General features: G+C 36.3%; 2 protein-coding genes across 4 annotated transcripts in view; both read right to left on the bottom strand.

Moving 5' to 3' along the window:
* The window catches only part of LOC141446303 (roundabout homolog 2-like), a 295,539-nt gene extending 291,580 nt beyond the window's left edge, over window positions 1-3,959 (bottom strand). For 2 of the 3 annotated variants that reach the window (XM_074112850.1, XM_074112852.1), the window contains exon 1: window positions 3,659-3,959. The gene's annotated coding sequence lies outside the window, so the exon portion shown is untranslated. Of the gene's footprint in view, window positions 1-3,631 lie in introns of all 3 variants that reach the window. The other variant, XM_074112851.1, reaches the window with a different exon arrangement.
* Window positions 3,960-13,400: 9,441 nt separating this feature from the next.
* LOC141446294 (netrin-3-like) overlaps window positions 13,401-19,773 on the bottom strand; it is a 200,108-nt gene continuing 193,735 nt past the window's right edge. The window contains exon 7 of the mRNA XM_074112842.1: window positions 13,401-18,654. Coding sequence (XP_073968943.1) covers window positions 18,513-18,654 — 142 coding nt within the window. The 3' untranslated portion in view covers window positions 13,401-18,512. The remainder of the gene's footprint in view (window positions 18,655-19,773) is intronic.

The raw sequence follows: 19,773 nt of genomic DNA, 5'->3' as shown, positions 1-19,773 counted from the left end.
GAATTTCTTAAACTTTGTGGCCCCCCCATTAAAAAAGTTTGCCCACCACTGATCTTTCTCTAGCGATGGGTTAGAGTAAGTGAAAACTGCTCGACTTTTCATAGCCTCTGCACAACAGATGGAGTGTCGCTGCATGCGGAATATCATATAAAAGCATCGCTATGATTTTCCAATTTGTGAAGAAAAGCGATTATGCGGGCGATTCACTTGGCAGAATTGTTTCGATATAAACATAGAATGCAATAGCATTCTAGTAAACAAATATGTTTACGCAATAAACAATCGATTTTATTTGTTAAAATTTTCCTGATTAAAACTGTCCGGTATTATATAACTTGGAAACAAACTTCCTATTTTGATGATGACGCAGTTAGGTGTACTTCAGCCATCAGTTTTCTTTCCGGGCTAGTAATCAGTTGCTAGTAACACGTCCAATAATATTCATTATTAGTGTAAAATTGGAACAGACTTGAAGGTAGAATTACAATACAATGGTAACATTAGGAGAGCGAGTCGAGTGCCCACCGCAGGCTGTGGGTCAACTCTTCAGGGAGTGCTCGCATCACAGTCGAGCTGAATAATGAATGCGATTCTCGCAATAATATCCGGTTTCCAATAAGTACATTCAGGTTGCCATCTAACTGAGTACTGAACTGTTTGCGAGGTCCAGAGAGGCTGGATAAACAGAAATTTAATTAATTTCAGGTTTATAAAAAAAGGGAAGCGACTGGTTGAAGAGGAGTTGTAACCGTCGGAAAGTTACCGCTTTTCCATTTTCTATAATATTAATGCCAATAAGTGAATTTCCCTTTTAATTAGCCCCGTCGTATTAATTAACTTTAATTAGTTAGCTGTATTAAATATTTAATGATGACCGGAATACAAATTAGAGTAGTTAGCGGGCCGGAATGGATCTCTCATTGCGACCACACTCCGCTATATATTGAATTCATCAAGTTCGTCAGTTTGTGTTCTAATGAAATAAATCATTGTATGAGACAACTCGCACGACTAGCGCTCACTGCGATCCTCGGGGATCTCACATTTCCTCCAAACTCTAGACTTCACCAAGATCCATTAATCCTAGAAAATTTAAGCTGTGAAAACCATATATTATCTGAAATGGTCCTCAAAGGGTAATTGAATTACACATTAACAACCGAACGTAAATCTAATTTATTCAAGCTATTTAGCATCTCGGAATTTCATGAGTGCCGGGTTTAGCCCTAACGGGTGAATATTCAGCCCGCGATAATCCAGTTGATAACTTTTGAAAAAATGATAATCCGTTGGCTTTAAGTGTGAGGACCATCTGGTAGATGAGACTGAATTTCGATTCACTTCAATCAATTAATTTTTTTAAAAGTAATTTTTTTGAATCGAGAGTGAAAAAGCCGTGCAATAGAATCGGACCCTTACTGCCGACCTATGCCGGATGTTGTTACCGATTTTTGGTACATTTTATCAATTTGGGCTGCAGCATTGAAGATCCTACCGGTTCCCAAAAGTGAATGAAAACACCTGCAGAACATAGTAACCATTTTGGGGAGGAGCGATTGTGGCAACTTTTCAAACCTTTTCCAAGCACGTTTCCGGAATGTTCCCTGTTGTTGTTCCTCCTCCACTCATAACAATTAGATACAAAAATTGGTGATTTTCTGTTTACGCACATGTAGTGAAGAACAACTTACAAACTTGTCCGTTTTTGCCGACAGTGTTATTCTGAGGCTGCACCATCCGAGTTTTTACCTTCCGACGTCCGCAGTATTACAGTTTCTCCGCGATTCCCGTAATATTTTGAGAAAGGTGCCAGCTCTCTTGATGATGGAAGCATCTCTACGGTTACAGTAAGTCGATCGTTACTTGGGCTAACTTTGGGGTTAAAATCTCCAGAATGAAGGTCCCTGGTAAGAGCGCAAAGATGACGCAAATCTTACCAAGAAAGTCTCCCTGGCAACTATTCCAGGAAAACTAAACAACTACGTTTTGCAGAAGGAAGTTGCGGCGGAATAATTTCTTAAATTCAACATTGGTGGGAACATTCATAAAATCCAAAATATTTACAAAAAGAAAAAAGAAAATTCAATTCACCTTCTGAAGAAGAGTTAAGAGAAAGGTAGGAGGTAGAGCTGTGGTTCATGAGCAATTCGGCGATAAGCCAGCCGATTTCCCTTTTTTGTTTTAATTTTTTGAGCGTTTAAAAGCGTTAGCAGTAAAGGTATATTGCTAATAAAACTGAAAACTATTTTCGATATCGATGGGCTTCTTGTCGCGAACCCAACATTCACCGATGACTTTGGAATAAGAATCCAAACGCCCAAAGTCGACGGGTCAATTCGCTCGCCATCAACAAAGAAAACAACATTTTCTTTCTTAAGAGGATCCGAGGAAATTCAACAAATTAAAAAAATTATTAATAAGTTCCTAGGTTTTTGAAAAAGTTTACTTTAAAAAAAAAAAAAAAAAAAAAAAAAATTAGGAGAGGATTTTCACTCTAACTTAGTGAATCAGCTCCGAAAAGTTGCTAAGACTGCCTAACTGACCACTCAGTTCTTCTATGGGAGGAACTTAGCCAAAAATGCTTCCATCTTTCAGGAAAATCAACGTTTACCTAACATCCTTAAATGACATGAGTACAATATAATTAATATGAGCAATAACTTTCAGGATGCCAACCCAAGAACAGAATCCCTCAACTTGCCAGAGAGTGGATTGTTTGCAACGTCTGACTTCTGAAGCAAACTGAGGCTTTAAGATCTGTCTTTTAGAAAAGGATCGTTTCATTCACTACTGACTTGACTAGCTACTGACTTAGAGGAACGAGGTAGACACTTGTTTTGGTGGTACACTACGCAAGAAAACGACCATAAATTTATTCCTGATTATAATTATTTAAATTTTAAATAAATATGTAAATAAACAAAAAAATCTTTATTTAATTACTTAGTAAGTATAACCTTTCCTACATACTTCGCTATTTAGATTGCTCGTAATAAAAACAATTTAGCATGAACGCAATCCTTTCCTCATCTAGTAAGCATTTGTAAAATTATATTACATTAATTTAACACGAACTACATTAATATCTAGGTAACACCTTTCAGTATCATCAACGGAACTCAGTTAGATCCGTCTTTGGATCGGCTCTAACGGTTACCGCGTAAGAGGATAGGTCCTACTGGTCGCCAAAAATCCCTAAAATAGAATTTCCTGGTAAAACCGTATTAAATAAAAGAAGGAAAATGTTCGGTTGAAACTGTAACAGTCTTAAGGAAAACTTGGGACAAGGTACTTCCGAGGAAGAGGTTTTTCACCGCTATATTACGTCAGGTCTCGTGGAGGTACCCAGACGAAATTTCGTTAATGACTTTTCTACGATTATCGTTTTTTGAGCTAGTGTTTGCATGCACACAGGTTGTTATTAAATGAAAACACTTTTTTTGAACTCAAGGGATCCAAAAAAGTGTGTTTAGTGTAATCTCTTCATCGAGAATCTGCCACGATCGCTCTACTGTCTTATCTAGTCATTATAGAAAATAAACATTTATTCCTAATAAATAAGATAAAGCAGAAGATGGATAAAAATTTATAATTTTTGTTTTGTTTTGTTTTTTTTAATTATTTCTAATACCTTTAAAAATAATGGATATAAGCCTACCATGGAGATGAAGCCGAAGTAGCCCTCCGAGGCACTAAGCACACACGATCCATTCACAATTATTTAAATTCCACAAAACCAAAATGTTCTTTATTCCAGATTTTTCGTTTTATTTTATAAATTATTTGATTTCTAAAATTGTTCGTCCTTGTATTCAATTACAATATTCATAATAAAAACGAACTCGCACATTTTTTCAATCGTTAAAATAAGCTGATTTATCGTAATCTGATGAGTTAGCGATGCGGCAATCACATCCAGCTGTTGCACGGACAGCTGACGACTGATTACTGACTAACGGCCGCTATCCCAGCGCGCTCTCCACCGATCGAGTCGAGCTCACTGCTCGGCTATCTTCGACCTCTACCGTCTGCTGTCTATTCTGTACCTGTTTATAATTAATTTGAAATTAAAGATTAATTAATTTCATGCGATTATTTAGAGTGATGGTTTTGTAGAATAGAATTTTGTAATTTTTCACAAATATGGCTCAGTTTTTCCTTTAATCTTCGTATACTGCCTTATCCAATCCAATCCAAGTGCTCATCCAATCCAGTGCCCATCCATCATAGCAAACTTCTTGTCTTTTATTCTTTTACTAGTAGAGGGAAGAAGGACCAATGTAGCTGGGAAAGAACAACTTCTTCTACTTTGAGTAGTCACCGGAACTATACTTGTTGTATTCCCCATAAGCCCACAGCATTCAAAATCTGTCAGACGGAAGTGCCACTTTATTGAATGTGATTCTCACTTCTCTATGGTTACTTCTTGGATATTTTGAGAAAATTATATCTAGGTTTCTGGACAAGTTCTGCAGGGCAATCAAATACTGGACCTAGCTCTTCCTGCGAGACTTAAGAGGATATTCTTTGTTAGCAACCGGAAATGAACGTATAACCATTTATCATCGCCACCACCGCTGTGTTAGACATAAAGAGGAACATTTATGACAGGTAAGTAGCTGAGGACTGTCCGGACAGATAATGTTAGTCCTATCTCCTTACAATGGCGCTTTGTCAGAGAGGTTCCAGGTGAAGCTGCATTAGTGCTAGCGACAAGATCAATACGATAAATTATGGTCACGAGTCCAGACTGGTGGCGGTTGATATTTATAGGTAATGCGGCCTTCATGAATGACTAAGTGGTTCAAACTCAGCCGGATCTACGCAAGGATCTGTTAGCAGTCCTGTGTGTATGTTCATGCAGATAGTATTATACGTCACTCAGGCATGAATCACTGCATAGATGACTACCGCGTATATGCTGGCCAAGCACTGCAATCACCAATGGTGGCTCGATCCAGTTGGCCGGATTTGTCTAACCAATTGAATTTCCTAGCATGCATTATGTCATCTACAGATGATATATATTTATATGCATAGAGTGTATATGCAAACAAATTGTTCCGAGCACACGGACTTGTCTGTTTGACCATGTTCATAAAATTGCACTTTGCTTCTCTCAGTTGTTGGTAAACAGGAAATATTACAGCCACTTTTCCTGGACCAATTACTCTCCGGAAGTACACTCCAACTTTACAGTCTCGCGGTACTCGAGTCTCCTACTTTCCTAACTTCTTGTCGCATTCATCACTTCAGGAGACACCGATTTAAAAACTCTAGTATTTATTGATAAAGTCTACCTCGGATTTTGGGACACAACTGTTGTTGGAGAAGTTAATGGCCTCTTACCGAAACGGTGTCTCTAGATACAGAATAAAGCATTTCCTTTCTTTCTCTTGTGGATCTTGGGCATGTCATTGTCTTCTTCATTGCACTCTGCACTCATCGGTGAAGATCTCTTATTGATTCTGTCCAGACGTGAGCCACAAACTTCTGATTAGATCTTAATCTTTTTCTGCCCTAATAACTCGCCCTTTGAATCGTGATCAATTCGGAAAAAGTTCAATTCCAAGTCGATCGATACTGCCACATTTCTGATGAGTGGAGTTGTTTTCAGAAATTTGTTTTTAGAACAAAATCCAAATGTCAAGACATTCGATTTTCCTAACTGCGATAGGAGTAGGTCTTGGGCAGATAGTCTTCTATTCAGGTTTTTGAAGTGATTATGAAACCCCTGTTTAAAATGCACAAAATTTGCAGCTTTGTCAGAGTTGTTGTTAAATATTCCCTGTTTATCTCGCCACTTATTAACATTCGCGGGTACACCCGCCTCGTATTTTCATCTAAACCGATAGCAGACGATAAGCAGTTGGATAATATCTAAGATTGAAGTAATTGAAGGTATGTGCGCATGAGCAGTGTGAGTCGTGCTCCCTGTCGGCTAATTGCCAGAACCACTCCCCCCTCGCAGTGCCAAGAACAATCTGGCCTATTAGCTTTTGCGGCACGTCTCTATCTGAACTGCCTTATTTACCCTCAACTTCTTCTTCCATTCGGCGCAAATTTACTATTTGCAGTTCAATAACTAACTGTTGCCCAATTACTGCAGATTTGTTAGACACGTTGTCTGTTAATGACAACTTATTCTCTCTGCAGAAATCGCCATTTAGTCTTAGTCTTGATTTGCGCCGGAAGTGAGTCCCGAAGTCCCCTGAGTACAAAGCGGAACTGGCGCAATATATTGGGGGGATGATAGTGGGTCAGACTGTATAAATTAATAAACATATTGTGCAAATAGATGGTCCTTAGCTGTAGATAAGAACTTCCGCTTTCAGTTGAGTCAAAGCGTGCTTACAGTCAGGTGTGAAAGTGGGCATCAGACTTCCTTTGTTGCCGCCCAAGATTGTAGACGAACTATAATTTGTTTTATTGGGTATTTAAATGAAGGAGCCATTGCAGTGGGATTACAGTCCAGACTCTCCAGGCCAAATGACAGGTTCATCTTTAATTTTCTTCTTGTACTATTTTGCACGCGACATCATGCACTTGTCGCCAAGGCGGCGCTCTTCCCGCCGGAGAGACTGACGCGTGGGCACACAGGTTCCCCACTGCGCTCGCCCAATGAAATTACAACTTGCCGTCACATTACACAGGCACCATATGGGCGAGTTTAATCAATTAAAAATGCAATTATAACTACAAACAGCCGAAATTTCTTTATTACATTCCCTTTAAATAGCTAACTTGAACAGCACAGTCACTTTAGGTAATCAATTCTAATTGATCTACTACGGTAAACAATGATGCTGTGGTCGAACAGGTGTAACTGGTGTTAATATTGCTGTTGGTGCATGCATTCCCGCGGGGTAGTATAGTTCTGCCTCCGTCTACAGTCTGGTCCGAGCATCGCTCGTTATTTACAACAGTTTAAATAACTCTAGCTCAATACTCCAGTTGCTGTTGAGTGGTTCTAGCTAACAGCGACAGCAGCTTTACAAACATCTCACTTAGACACTCACACGACTTTCTCTTGAGACTTCTCGTGCAACAACTTCTGCAACAGCGCTTTTCCTTGAGCGAAAGTAGATTAGCTACTTCTTTAGGGAATGTAGTGTTCCTGAGAGTATCCAGTCAGACGACACGATCTTGAAGTGAGAATAGCATCAAAACGGCGGAGTAAAGTTTGAGTCAAAGAGTTTGAGTTTCGTTCTTGAGATATTCTGAAGTAGCAAGCCCACACTAATCACGCTCTGTTACGTCATAAACAATACTTTCAATACTAACAAACAATTTTCTGCCTCCATTATTTCAGGGTCTTGGAGGAGCAAAAGGAAACCGGTTTCCTTGTTTTGTATTAAGGTTATTATCATGTCACTATCAGATAGCAGTTTATAGATCCAACCACTTAATTAGAAAACCAAACCCAACCAATAAAACTCATAAATAATCTTCGCTTTGACAGTTAGGAATCTTTCGATTCTATAATTAGAGGGATTAGAGGGATGCGAGTGTTCGCAATAGATTGCTCCAGTCCTGGGGAGCGGCGGCCAGTTTAAGGAAAAGCAGAACTAACAAACTGCTGGGAATGGATTAATGCATTTTGAGCAATGTTTTCCCGTTGCTCTTTTCTAAATAATTCTAAACAATCAGATTTTCACTTTTTCCTTTTTTATATATAAAAGAGAGTAAAAAGTTCAAGATGTACAATAAACGTATAAACGAAGAGGTTGGAAGGTAGTAGAAGTAGCATTTTTGTATTAAGGGAGTGAACAGCAAGTTGCTGAGGTGGAGATTGTGGTGAACGGACTGATATAAATGGAAGTGTGGTATATGGTGGCCCATCTAGAGAGCTTGAAGGGATACATAGGGCAGGTGTATGAGGGTAAGGTAAAAAGAGGGAGAACTTGTGGAAATGTAAGTGTAGAGGGTGTTGGTGTGAAAAGGGATGGAATTCTATCAGCAACCGGGACAGCTTCCAAAGTAATAGGTAAAGAAGAAGGGACGCAGGCAGGGTGCAATGATGCCGACATAGGGACCATTTATTGGGGGAGAGAAATGTTTTCTCGGAGACAGCACTTCCTCTGTGAGCAAGGTGTAACCACGGAGAATTCCCCTGCTGCATTAAGGGACACCACACTTTCCAACTGAAGTCCTTGCGCTAGGAACAACTATAACTTTGTTACCACCATTGAGTTAACCAACGAATCTTTAGCCCAACTTCCATCATTATTTCCACGATTGTGGTGGGTCACGAAAAAGTATAGCAGACGATTCTTTTTTAGTGCGGCCTAAGTCGGGGGACACCTGCTAAATAATTTCAGGGTGTGGAGGGGTCATTGGACCCGATCTGTTAGATCCCTTAGCGCCAGTGGCAAAGACCTGGGTCGCTATTCCAGGAGAATGCCCTCACTATCTCGATTTTTAAAACTTTTGGTCTGGAGAGGTGTTTCTTAGGGTATGCAAGCAACATGATCATCCCTCCAGCTTCCCTGGTCCAAGCGAACGTACACTTTTTCGAAGCTCTGCCTGTCACTGGCCGCGGGTTTTTTAATGGGCCAGATTCTATCTCAGAAAGCAGATTATTACAGGAGAAGGAGAAAGCTGCCTCCTGACCTCCTGATATGGCAATAATTAGCTTTCGCAGTGCTTTATTGGTTTGTGCGATATCGTTAGCACTGCACAAACCCCCCGTCAAATCTGTGTTTCTCTGGAAAATGATTCAATCGACAGGGTGGTGGCGCTGCAACTTTGCTCTTTCTCAACACTCTGAAAGTTCACACACCGAGGTTCTGTTCACAAGAGGTCCTTCAGCACCTGCTACTCCATGGATATGCTTTCTAAAGTCGAAGGCGAAGTTTACATCCAGTATTAATACTTACCAAATATTAAAACTAAAGCAAACAAAGTTGAATAAAAGCATTTACTATTTACTATTAATCCATTAGAATTAATGGTTATGTAAATATGGGCGAGGAGCAGTACACAATCTTACCGTCTCCTTATCTATGAATAGTAGATAATGTATCGAATACATACGCTATGTGTACATATCAAATAAATCGATTATAAGATTGATTGTGTTAATCTTGTTCGGATTGTAAGACATGATCAATTACCAAAGACAAACAGTTCGACAAACGTTTTCTCTTCTACTCTGGTCTGCTGACTCACCGGGCCCATGTGAAGAAGGTAGGAGCGAACTATGAAAATTTACGACACTTCTTCCAAGAAACAAGTTTGAGTTTGGATTGTAAGAGATCGTCGCTACTGAATGGCTGGGGGTGGCCGATCAGAATCTTGCATCTCTAAATTTTATGGACCCATTTTATCAAAAAAAAAGAACTGCAGTTCGTTTCAGTGCGACAGAAATTAAAGAGTACAATTCTACATGACAATTGGTTTTCCAAACGTTGACATAGATGCACCTAACGTGTTGCTACTCAAGGTAACTTAAGATGAATTTGGAAACCATCATTGAGGTTCTAGGAGCTTGGGCGGCATGGCGCAATCTGAGTACACTAGATGTTCCAGAATAAACAGAAGTTGCAATTGAGCGTAAACTTCTGGCAGAAAGTTGCCAGAGTTGGTTCATGTTTGAACAACTAATTAATCAGATGAAACTAATTAGTGTTGTCTTGAATTAGATATCAAATCTGGATTGCGAATTGATTCTACTGGTTTTTGATATAATAGGCTAACTTTTGTCTAATACTGAGTTCACTACGTAGTATATTATTATTATGAGTGATTTCGTAGAGGCGTTAGGGATTTAACATTTCTGAATGATAAGAAACCGGTGTGCCAGGTAAGTTGAGTTTCAAACAGTTCAAGAAAGCAGTCACAACATTTGGACTTTACAGCTCCACCCTGGCTAACTGGCCAGTCTAATAACTCGCTAAGCATCGACAGTCAAGGGTTGAAGCCCGGAACACACTAGGAGATAAAGATAAAGCTTCCGGAACTCTCTAAGCGCATCATAAAGAATCTAAGTATCTTCTGCACTAAACCGCCAATCACTAAGTGTCTTTTGCTTATTTTGTATGCGCTTTAAAATTTAAATAATTTTTTCCAAATATTGCCTGAATATTAGAAATTCCATTTCTGCGTACGGCTTGCAAGTCTGCTTTTTTAGGCCATCAAATTAATTAACCGTTAATATTCATACATTTAAAGCTGGTGGATCATTAACATCAGTGCAATCTGGAGGCGGACTCTACAAATAGGAGAAATGAGGGACTTCACCCACCCGAAGTACCCTCTCATCGAAGCACCCTCACTGCCCACACGGAGCACAAATCTATAGAAAACAGTCCCAATGATTTATTGTTAGGCGTTGGTGTAGAGCCAGCTACAGAGTAATGTAATTTTATGTAACTTGTCCTCTCCATATCTTCTAGAATACAGCACGTTCACTACATAGTTACTGGTTACATAGATGTCAGGTTTGTAAAGTTTAGTGTCAACAAAAGAAATAAGACAGCAAGTTAACGACTCAATCCGCTGGCCATATTGTAATGTGTGTTTCACTTTTATTGCTATTAATAATATTAGCATTATTTATTCTAATTTACTTCCAACATTGTGGGCGGATTGGGCGTTTATGTTAATGTAGCAATCAACAAGTAAATAAAGTATTGGACTTTTTTAAACACCTTTTTGTTTAAATTAAAGAATTCTCCGAAGTGTGGGGGAGAGCTAAAGACTGGAAGAGAGGAAATCCATGCTGACTGGCGCACAGATAAGGCTCCCAGATACTCCCAGAATGCGAGTAAATTAGTTTTTAATTATGGGACATGGAGCGCACCCTGGTGAAGCTATAATTGAGAAACTCAATGTATCCCTTTTTCTCACGTCCCTCCCTGTTGGACTGCCGCCAGTTAGTTCCCTTCGGGTGAAATCTCGAGTTAGGTGGGCCAAGTGGTGGGGAGGATTTTCCAGGAAATAATTAAACTTTATGAATATTCATTTAAGAATAATGGTGGGGCTTGCTATGGCGGCATAGAACAAAATAACCACACCAGATACAAAATTACAAATAAGTGGAAGCTGTTATCTTGGGTTTCCATGGCTACAAGCTCTTCTAAAATAATAATGTTTAAATATATTAATACACTACTGAAATGTTTACAATTAGTACAACTATTCGCGCTTTAGTAAGTAAACAATCTGGTACACTCGCAGGATCGTCTCTGACTTTTTTCGTATTTTATTTTTCAGAACATTATCATCATAGGGTTCGGATTCCTACTAGGGTGGAATCTGAGGGCTGGGCCGGCGGATTCATTGGACGACATTCCGTCTTCACGAATGATTCATTTCTGAACATTGTGTATTAGAGCTCCTCAATTTGCTGTCAAACATCTTCTTTCAATGGTAGTTGCAGAACTCCGCCAGAAATTGCATATTATTTTCCCAAGAAAATTGGCATTGATACATTGGCAGTCAGTTACAGATCGTCATTGTCAAAGAAGATATAGGAAAACTCCTGAACTAAGGATACTGGGAAAAACTAAATATGGCTGATATGACTAAATGAGTCTAGTTGCAGTACTAATCTCCACTAACCAAGGCCAAATGAAATCCTTGTGACTGCCTGTTGACATCGCAACTCCAGAGATAATTTGGAATTTAAAAACTCACTCCTTCACAATCCTCCAGCTAGCCCTAGTTAGATGGATTTATACCAACTGCACCGGAACCCTCTTTGAATGTGAGCAGTAGACATTGTGTACGTTCCTTACCTAACAGATACCCCTCCATTGTCTGTACAATCATCATCGTTATACATTTTCGTCAGAATATGGAAGTAAATATATTTAATTCTTCCTAACTTGGGCAGTTTGCAGAATCGCACGCTAAGCTGAAAGGGCATTTCTTTTTAAAGGCAGCCTATCCCCATCTGCGCCAAACGGCCAATTTTCGTAGAGAATTATTGCAAGTAAAAGTTCTTATGTGAAACTGTTAGGAGGGGTTTTGTCGGAAAAATCTCAGAATAATGGAAAATCCAATCAGTAACCTGCTAATTCTGGTCGGTAATTCGGCTCCAATCTTAGCAACACTCCTTGATAGTAGACCAGAGATAGCGCCGTATATTTTACTCAAATTGTACTCCAGAAAGAAGTCTAGTCAACCCCAAGTGATACATCAAATTTCAACTTTCTACGATTTTGCGTTTTTTTGTTACATAGGATACACACCTACTATTAACCTACTCAACCTTCATTGGGTAGCCTAGCGTCAAAGTTTAGAGATTTCCTGCTGAGTTATTGAAAGGTTTGCAAGAACTGGTTAGTATTGAACAATTAGAGTGTTTTCGCGTTCTCTCTGGTACAACAAATTATTATTTTCTAAGAATAGAAAGAAAACAAGTTCCATTAAATCACACGGTTAATCATGTCATCTAATATTGGATTTAGCTACTTAAACAGATACAGCAAAATACGCCATATCACACCGTGGCAGTCCCTTCTTTTCGAGGGGGAGACCGCAAAGAAAAAACTAGCCGATAGACTCCAGGAACAGCTGATTGGCCGCCGACGCTTAGCTGATTCCAGCAATCATCATTTGAGTGCAGCAGGAGAATATTTGAAAATAGTTATATTGTAAGCCGTTAGAGTGCAGTGAGAGGTTACTAGCTGAGAGAAATGCCGCTAGAGTGCAGTTCCAGCGCTTCAGGTTAGTTGCAGAATCGTCACGAGACAAGCGCTTGTTTTTAAAGCTGATAAAGAAGATCCACAGTGACTAAAAACGTCGGCAATTCAAATTCAAAGATCCTCAATTTGAATTCTACTTAATCAACTTTTATTAATTATGCCGAAACTCTAGACATGACTCTTAAGCTTTTAAATTCTTTTCTGTGAAATTTGCTTTTAACCAATGGATGATTGCCGCACCAATAAAAATTCTCAAATTTTCAATTTAAATCTGCGCTCTTACGTTTGTATTGTCACTGAACTTAATTGGCGATTGGCACAAATAGAAGGATTTGCCAAAAAGGCAAAGGTAGATGTAAAACGATTCACTTGGGGTGAAAGTAGTGGACCTTCGAGCGACCATGATGGCCATTTGTCATCTTCTCCCACTGGCTTCTTTTCATGATCTTCAAAATCTCTATACATATACTAAAATTTGAACTTCACTATTGCATCCCTTTACTTATTTGAACGTTATTGATGAATAAGTTTTCTTATCTACTTTTCAGAACAATAAAGCGGTTTGTTCTTGGCGTTATTACCACGGCTCTAAAGGCTACTTTCTGCTTCACTTAGTTACTTTCTGACATTCGGATCCAAAAAGAAAGCCTGCAAGTTAGAACTCTAGCAATAACAGGTCATGTTAGTGATATCACTAATAGATATTTTTGGGAAAGGCAAGGTTAACTCTTAACTCTAAATAATAAATATCTTTAAAATTCTTATTTAATAAGTCTCAATATAGTACATCTACAATATGTAAAAACAGGTAAATGATTCTTACAGCTGTTAGTTTTATTTATATTTACTGCTCGATTTAATTTCAATTGTTTATTTATTGGTTGCTTCTCCTTAATTAATTTGTTCGAGAACAATATATTATTATCATTATCATTATTTCTTTTTATAATCATTTAATTTATATCATTTTTAAATATTTCTTTTCCACTTCTAGAAACACCATACCTAATACATCCAAATAAATTAATAATATACAATCGATAGTATATAATCTAATACACAATAATCATACAAAATACACAGAGAGTGAGAGACAATGAGAGAGAGATATCAAGTCTTTAATATTTCTTGGGAAATTCTGCACAAATTTTTTATTTTTACATTTAAAGTTATTTTATATTTATAAATTTAATTTTAAATGGGGGCATCTAAAAAAGGACATAATATTTACTTATTTCAATGTATTTTAATAATATTAAAAAAAATTATAATAATAATTACAAATAGTACATTACATACATTCCTAGTTTTATTATAAATTAGTATTTTTATTTTGCAATATGATGCTTTTGTTAGGAATAATATTTTTTCTTTTTTATCAGCTTGTTAAACCAGTTTGTATCAGTTTTGCCAGTTTTCTAACACTTTGTGGAAAGGAGGATTAGATGGCACATTTTGGCAAGGTTTATTACTTTTTTCCCTTGATCAGGTTTTATCCCTGTTAAAGCGACATTCCAGGAGGTGAATACATGAGGAATCCCCATTTTTTCGATCTTTAGAACGTGTACTAAATATTGATTAGCTATAACTGCTATAAGATGTAACCTTCTTTTTTGGATCAAAGTAAGAATGCGCTATCCACTAAGACAGTCATCTTGGCTGATCTTCTTATCCCTTGTTCTGAGTTACACTTGAGTCGCGAAGGCTAGGACCATTTAGCAATTCTAAGAGAATTAAATCAGAGTTAAATCTTAGAAAATTTACTGCGGCGTCATTTTCTAGCTATCATTTTGGAGAAATTTGAGATCATTTTTGAGCAGGAGAAATATTTAATTTCTTTTTGTCAAAAATAGAAATTTTTAAAATCCAGTGCATTCTTGCTGTATTTAGACTTTCAATTTTTAAAATTTTTGAATTCTTATGCTTTTTTGAATTTATATTTTTGCTTCAATCCAATAAGAAGTGCTTTTTTACTGATAAATTCGACTAAAAATCACAAGTATTAATCAGTTAAGGCAGGATCATTTGTTGATCACACTGGGGACTCCTACCAGATCCAGTGAACTAGGGGAAGAAACATTTATTAATCTCGCGGCGGATATTAGGACATCATTTGCGGCTATGAACCACAGGGTTGCCTGTGCTCGAAGAAGTGGCTAGTCTTCCTGGTCGAGCGTGCTGTGACGCACAAGATTTGCACAAAAAGTAGTTAAACCATTCCGTTCAATCAAAAACATAGCTTTAACCAACTTAGATTTTAACAAATTTACTTTAAAAAATACATAGAATATAATTTTTCACTAAACTTTTACAGCACTAATAAACAAATCAGTTGTAAATTTTAGATTTTTTTTTAAATGTTATTTGATTATTATTTTCTTCATAATTTATGGATAATCTGCCATCGGTTGGAATGTTCAATTTGAATCAGACAAACTTTAAAAAAATTGGAAATCTGATATAAAATTAACATATTACATAACCTCGTTTTGTTAATTATTTCGTTATAGGATGTTACCAACACTTTGTTTAGGCCCTATTTATGGTCAATGAAAGCAGTTAGTTTAATTTTGTTCAAACTGCTCAGGTCATTTGCTGGTTTTATTGGTATTTATTTATTTTGTACACGAACTTATTGTATTCATAAAAAACATAGAATTAATATCGCAATTTTTGTGAGTCATGTTGCAACCAACGGAGAGCAGACTATTCCCAACTACTAACTAGTATTTTGGCGGCTTCAGTTAATGTTTTAGGCTGCTGTTCGCTTGTAAGGTCCGCATATTCAATGGTTTGATCCGTAAAAGAGCTTAATTCCCGTTAGGGATTACTAGAATGAGCAGAGAATTTCACTTCTCGGACTCTAGCTTCTAACTAATCTTCAAAACTATCTAGCTGTGATGTAGGTTTTGATTGACGCAGACGTGAGGAGATTTTTTGCGTCAGAAGCATTATGAGGGCAAGTGAATTGTTAACAGCACTAACAGTGGCCTAGATTCCTATCAGGCTTATTGCCACACCTAGCTTTGAGTTTTGCTCTCTACGGATAAACGGACGACCATTGATGTCTTGAATTTGAAAAAGATGACCCACCATGTTGGTCCCAACATAATTCACAATTACAAAACAATATTAATTAAAAAAAAAAATCGAGTATAAAACGATAGTTAAATAAAAAATAAAATGGAGTTGATTGTTAACTTTTTTTTATAACTTTTAAGATAAAAAATTACAAATAGAAAATACAGTAATAGTTATAGAGTACAAAACAAAAACAAAGCGTATTTACGTGTCAACTATATACAAAATTATATTACAATTACACAAATACAAAAAAAAATTAAATAGAATATAAAACAGTTTTTTAATTAGTTCAATTTGCTGTTTATTAATTAATTTGATTTCAAATCTATTTTTCTAGATCGTAATAGTTTTATGCTCTAAGTTAAATTTACAACCAACATTTGCGGATCTAGTTTGGTAGATTGAAGTATCACCAAACCTAAGTTGAAAGTTAGGATTAGGGAACAACAGTTGTACTAATCAAACATTGTAGATGATTTTTTTAAAAATTATATTAGGAGTACTGGGGAATAGCACAATGCAACTGGCTGGTTAATCATATATTTAGCAGAATTTAAATTAAAATATTTAACCATACCGAATTTATTTCATATTTGAATGGAAAAGATTTGACTGGTCTAATAAATTATTGTAATCATGCATGTAAATACAGGTACTTTTAGTTTTAGATTGCAATTATTGTATTATGGTCATTATTCTGTTTTTGTTGTACTAGATTTCTTTGTTTCAGATATTCATTGAGTTTAAATTTAAATTAAATAAATACACTATTTTTATTATTTACCAGGAAATAGAATCAGGTATCTTCAAGAAATGAAAATAAACAAATAATCTGCTATTTCTAGCCGAGGGGTGCGCACAGGTAGAGCGTATTGTAGATTCTTCTAAATTGCATAAAACAGCAGATTGTTATTGTTGGTTGCAAATTTATCCCTAAATTGATAGAAAACCCAGTTTATTTTTTATTTAAAAAGTTATGGTGGATTGATTTTTTAGTACAAAACCTGTAAGTGAGCATAACCTACCGTCACTTTGAAGAACTAAACGAGAAGAACAGGAACAAATATTACAATATTTAATATTTACTTAAAATAAAAAGTTTTCTGTACAAAATTACACATATTATTTAAATTAATTAGACATTCTTATTATTTTTTGTTCACTATTATTAATAATAATACTTTAATAATAATAATAAAAATTTACAAAAGAGAATAATTCGCCCTTTCAATTATTTTAATTTTTTGAAAGTTATTAAGAGAGGCTTTCGGAATTTCGCTTTATTTTAATAAGTAATGAGAAATTAAATTTATCTTCAAAAATACTGAACTTTAATTAGATTCTGGAGCCTCTAAGCTCTAAATATTTCTGTTTCATTTTACTATAATGTTTGTTATTTTTTCTGCAACCAAGAAATCTGAGAATAATTATTAAACTGAACAATGGAAAATTGAGTGAAATTACTGTCTCGCTTAACCATCGATGAATGAGTTAAAAATTATTTAGAAATAGTATATAGAAAGAAAGCAAGAATAGTGTCACATGAATCCCCTGACAATCGACAAACCATTCAAACTTATTCTACTTTTTGATGTGGTATCTCCACACTATATTTGTTATAAAGCAATTAATTATTATAATAATTTCTCAATAATAATGAATTCCAGTTACGAAGAACGAGGGGTTATTTGAGGGCGAATATTTACAGAGATTTGCTCTCCGTGGGAATCTCTAGCAACTCACTCCCCTTGTTTAAGACAGACCTTAAATTTGTAAGAGACCTTATTTGCAACTAACTAGTGACGTTAACTTTCCAGACAAGTCAATTCTTAGGGAAAGTAAATGTTTGAAGTGTAATCTTTACAGTTGATAAAAAAGCTAAAAAGCCAAAAGTCAGAGTGCCGTAATCAGAGTAAACTTTGAAGCGAAAAAGGTAAGAAATCTTTTCCGTCCAGGTTAGAAGTAGCTGTCTGTGAGCAACAGTTTAAAACACTATAGTCTCACAAAGTATTTACGATTTAAGATAAATATGAACCACATTGCATTTCTTTCGATACCTTCCCACAGGAGTTTTGTCTCCACAAGGAGATGAACAGTATAGCTGATATCGTAAAATTAAATATTTTGTTAGACTAGATTTATTTATTCGTTCACATTTGCTTACATGCAAGTTGAAACATGTTTTTATATTGTTTACCGACTAAATTATTACTGACGTCATAACATTTAATTATAGGTAAAAATAAAAGATAATTTTCAATGGTTTTTTTAGAAAACATCTTTTAAAAATGATTTTTCCAAATTAAAAAAAAAAATTGTACATTACTCGATGGTTCTATTTTTGGCGATTTATTAACTAAAATGAGCTCAGGGCGATCTTATTTAGGGACAATAAAAGGGTTTCATTTCCATTTCTCTGAGTTCATTAATAAAGCGAATATAATTTGAACAACTTGTATATGTGTATTAATAATTTGGTTACGTGTTATTGCATTCATATTTTATTCCATTCTATTTGGCCTTTAATGTTTTATTTAAATATACCTATATATTTACGTATATATATAAATGTATGTATAAATTTAAATTTACATAAAACGTCATACTTGAAGAAGATGAAGGCCTCTCTCAACTTTATTAAGATGTTTCTTCGTATTTTACTCTTTTTGTTTGCCTTTTTTTTAAATTTCTTTTGAGTAGTTTTGTTTTCTTTTGATTTTTTAAAATATTTTTTCTTACTTCCAATTTTTTTTTTTTTTGTTAAATATTTGTCATTTACTTGCACTGCTTCGATCGACGTTGAAACCTACGCATTCGATTTATCCATTCATCTTTCCATTCGATAACAATCGATCTTTGAGTGATTGTCAATCCTGGTTTATCACCATCCTTTTCTTTACCCAATATTAGGTATTTCCTGTAACATATGAATATATTATTATTATTATTATTCAAACTGGTAAGAAAAGAAATTTTACCATAAAAGTCACACGTTACATTCTCAGAGGGATCTGGCCAAAGCCAAAGTGGCCTGGATACGTAAATTTATTTGTTTTTTGTTTTTTAATGATTTAAGGCGCGTCACCATCTGAGAGCTTTTTTCTGTGCCCTGCCGGCCTTCGGACAGTGTTCTCTCGTTACAGACAACACTGTCCATCATCAGGCAGATGTAAGAAGCTCCTAGAAAAAGTAAATCTAAGGGCCAGCAGCTGGATTCGAACCCGCGGATCTCTGCATGGGAATCCAATACGCTAACCCCTCAGCTAATCCCTTCCCTTACATTGATTGATTATTAAGATTTCATTTTTGTCCTCTGAATATCACACAAGTTCATATGGCCTGCAAAGATCGATGAGTGTAACTATTTAGAGTAACTTTACTACCACTTAAAACGGAAATAGTGAGTGTTATTATTGTTATCTTCCAGCTGCAATCTCTCATGATAGTTACCAGGTAAGAGTGGATAAACCTCTTATGAACCTTCCTGTCTCAATTTGAGGCGCGATATCTGAAGAGGGCGTTATGTGAGAGAGGTGCATTGAACAACAGATAGTGGCTATTCCTGATTACTGGATTTAGAATTTCCGGTAGAACTAGTTCGCTTAATTGAGGAGAGCCATCTTCAAAACATATTAGGGGAATTGGAAAGGTGCGACTCTGGGAAGTTACAATATAACATCCCATATTCTCTAGCTCATTAGTTTGGAAGAGTCTTGCATTGTAGCGGAGGGTTGAGCTGGAAATCACCAAGTGGCGGCTCCCGCTGGAACTTGCCACAACAATGAATGATGTTTAAAGAAAATCGTGAGAGCCTTTCTTAGGAAATTCTTTTTTTTAAAAAAAAACTACCACTTCCGCCTGAAGGATTTTTACAGCTTACATCCTGTCGGTCGCAACGGGAACCATGACATTTTATATTGCTAAATTATACTTCTTGAGCAAGGGCATTTATGGTTAATACTCAAAATATAAAATCGGCACAACTGCCACGCTTCCTTCCTTAGCGGCAGCAGCAAGAGAAAACAATCAAAACATT

Source organism: Rhodnius prolixus, unplaced genomic scaffold (assembly GCF_049639745.1).
Source record: "Rhodnius prolixus isolate KJV_2025 unplaced genomic scaffold, Rpr scaffold_1, whole genome shotgun sequence".
Classification (NCBI taxonomy): domain Eukaryota; kingdom Metazoa; phylum Arthropoda; class Insecta; order Hemiptera; family Reduviidae; genus Rhodnius; species Rhodnius prolixus.
Note: the sequence above shows the minus strand (reverse complement) of the source record. Positions and strands in the feature narration are given on the sequence as shown.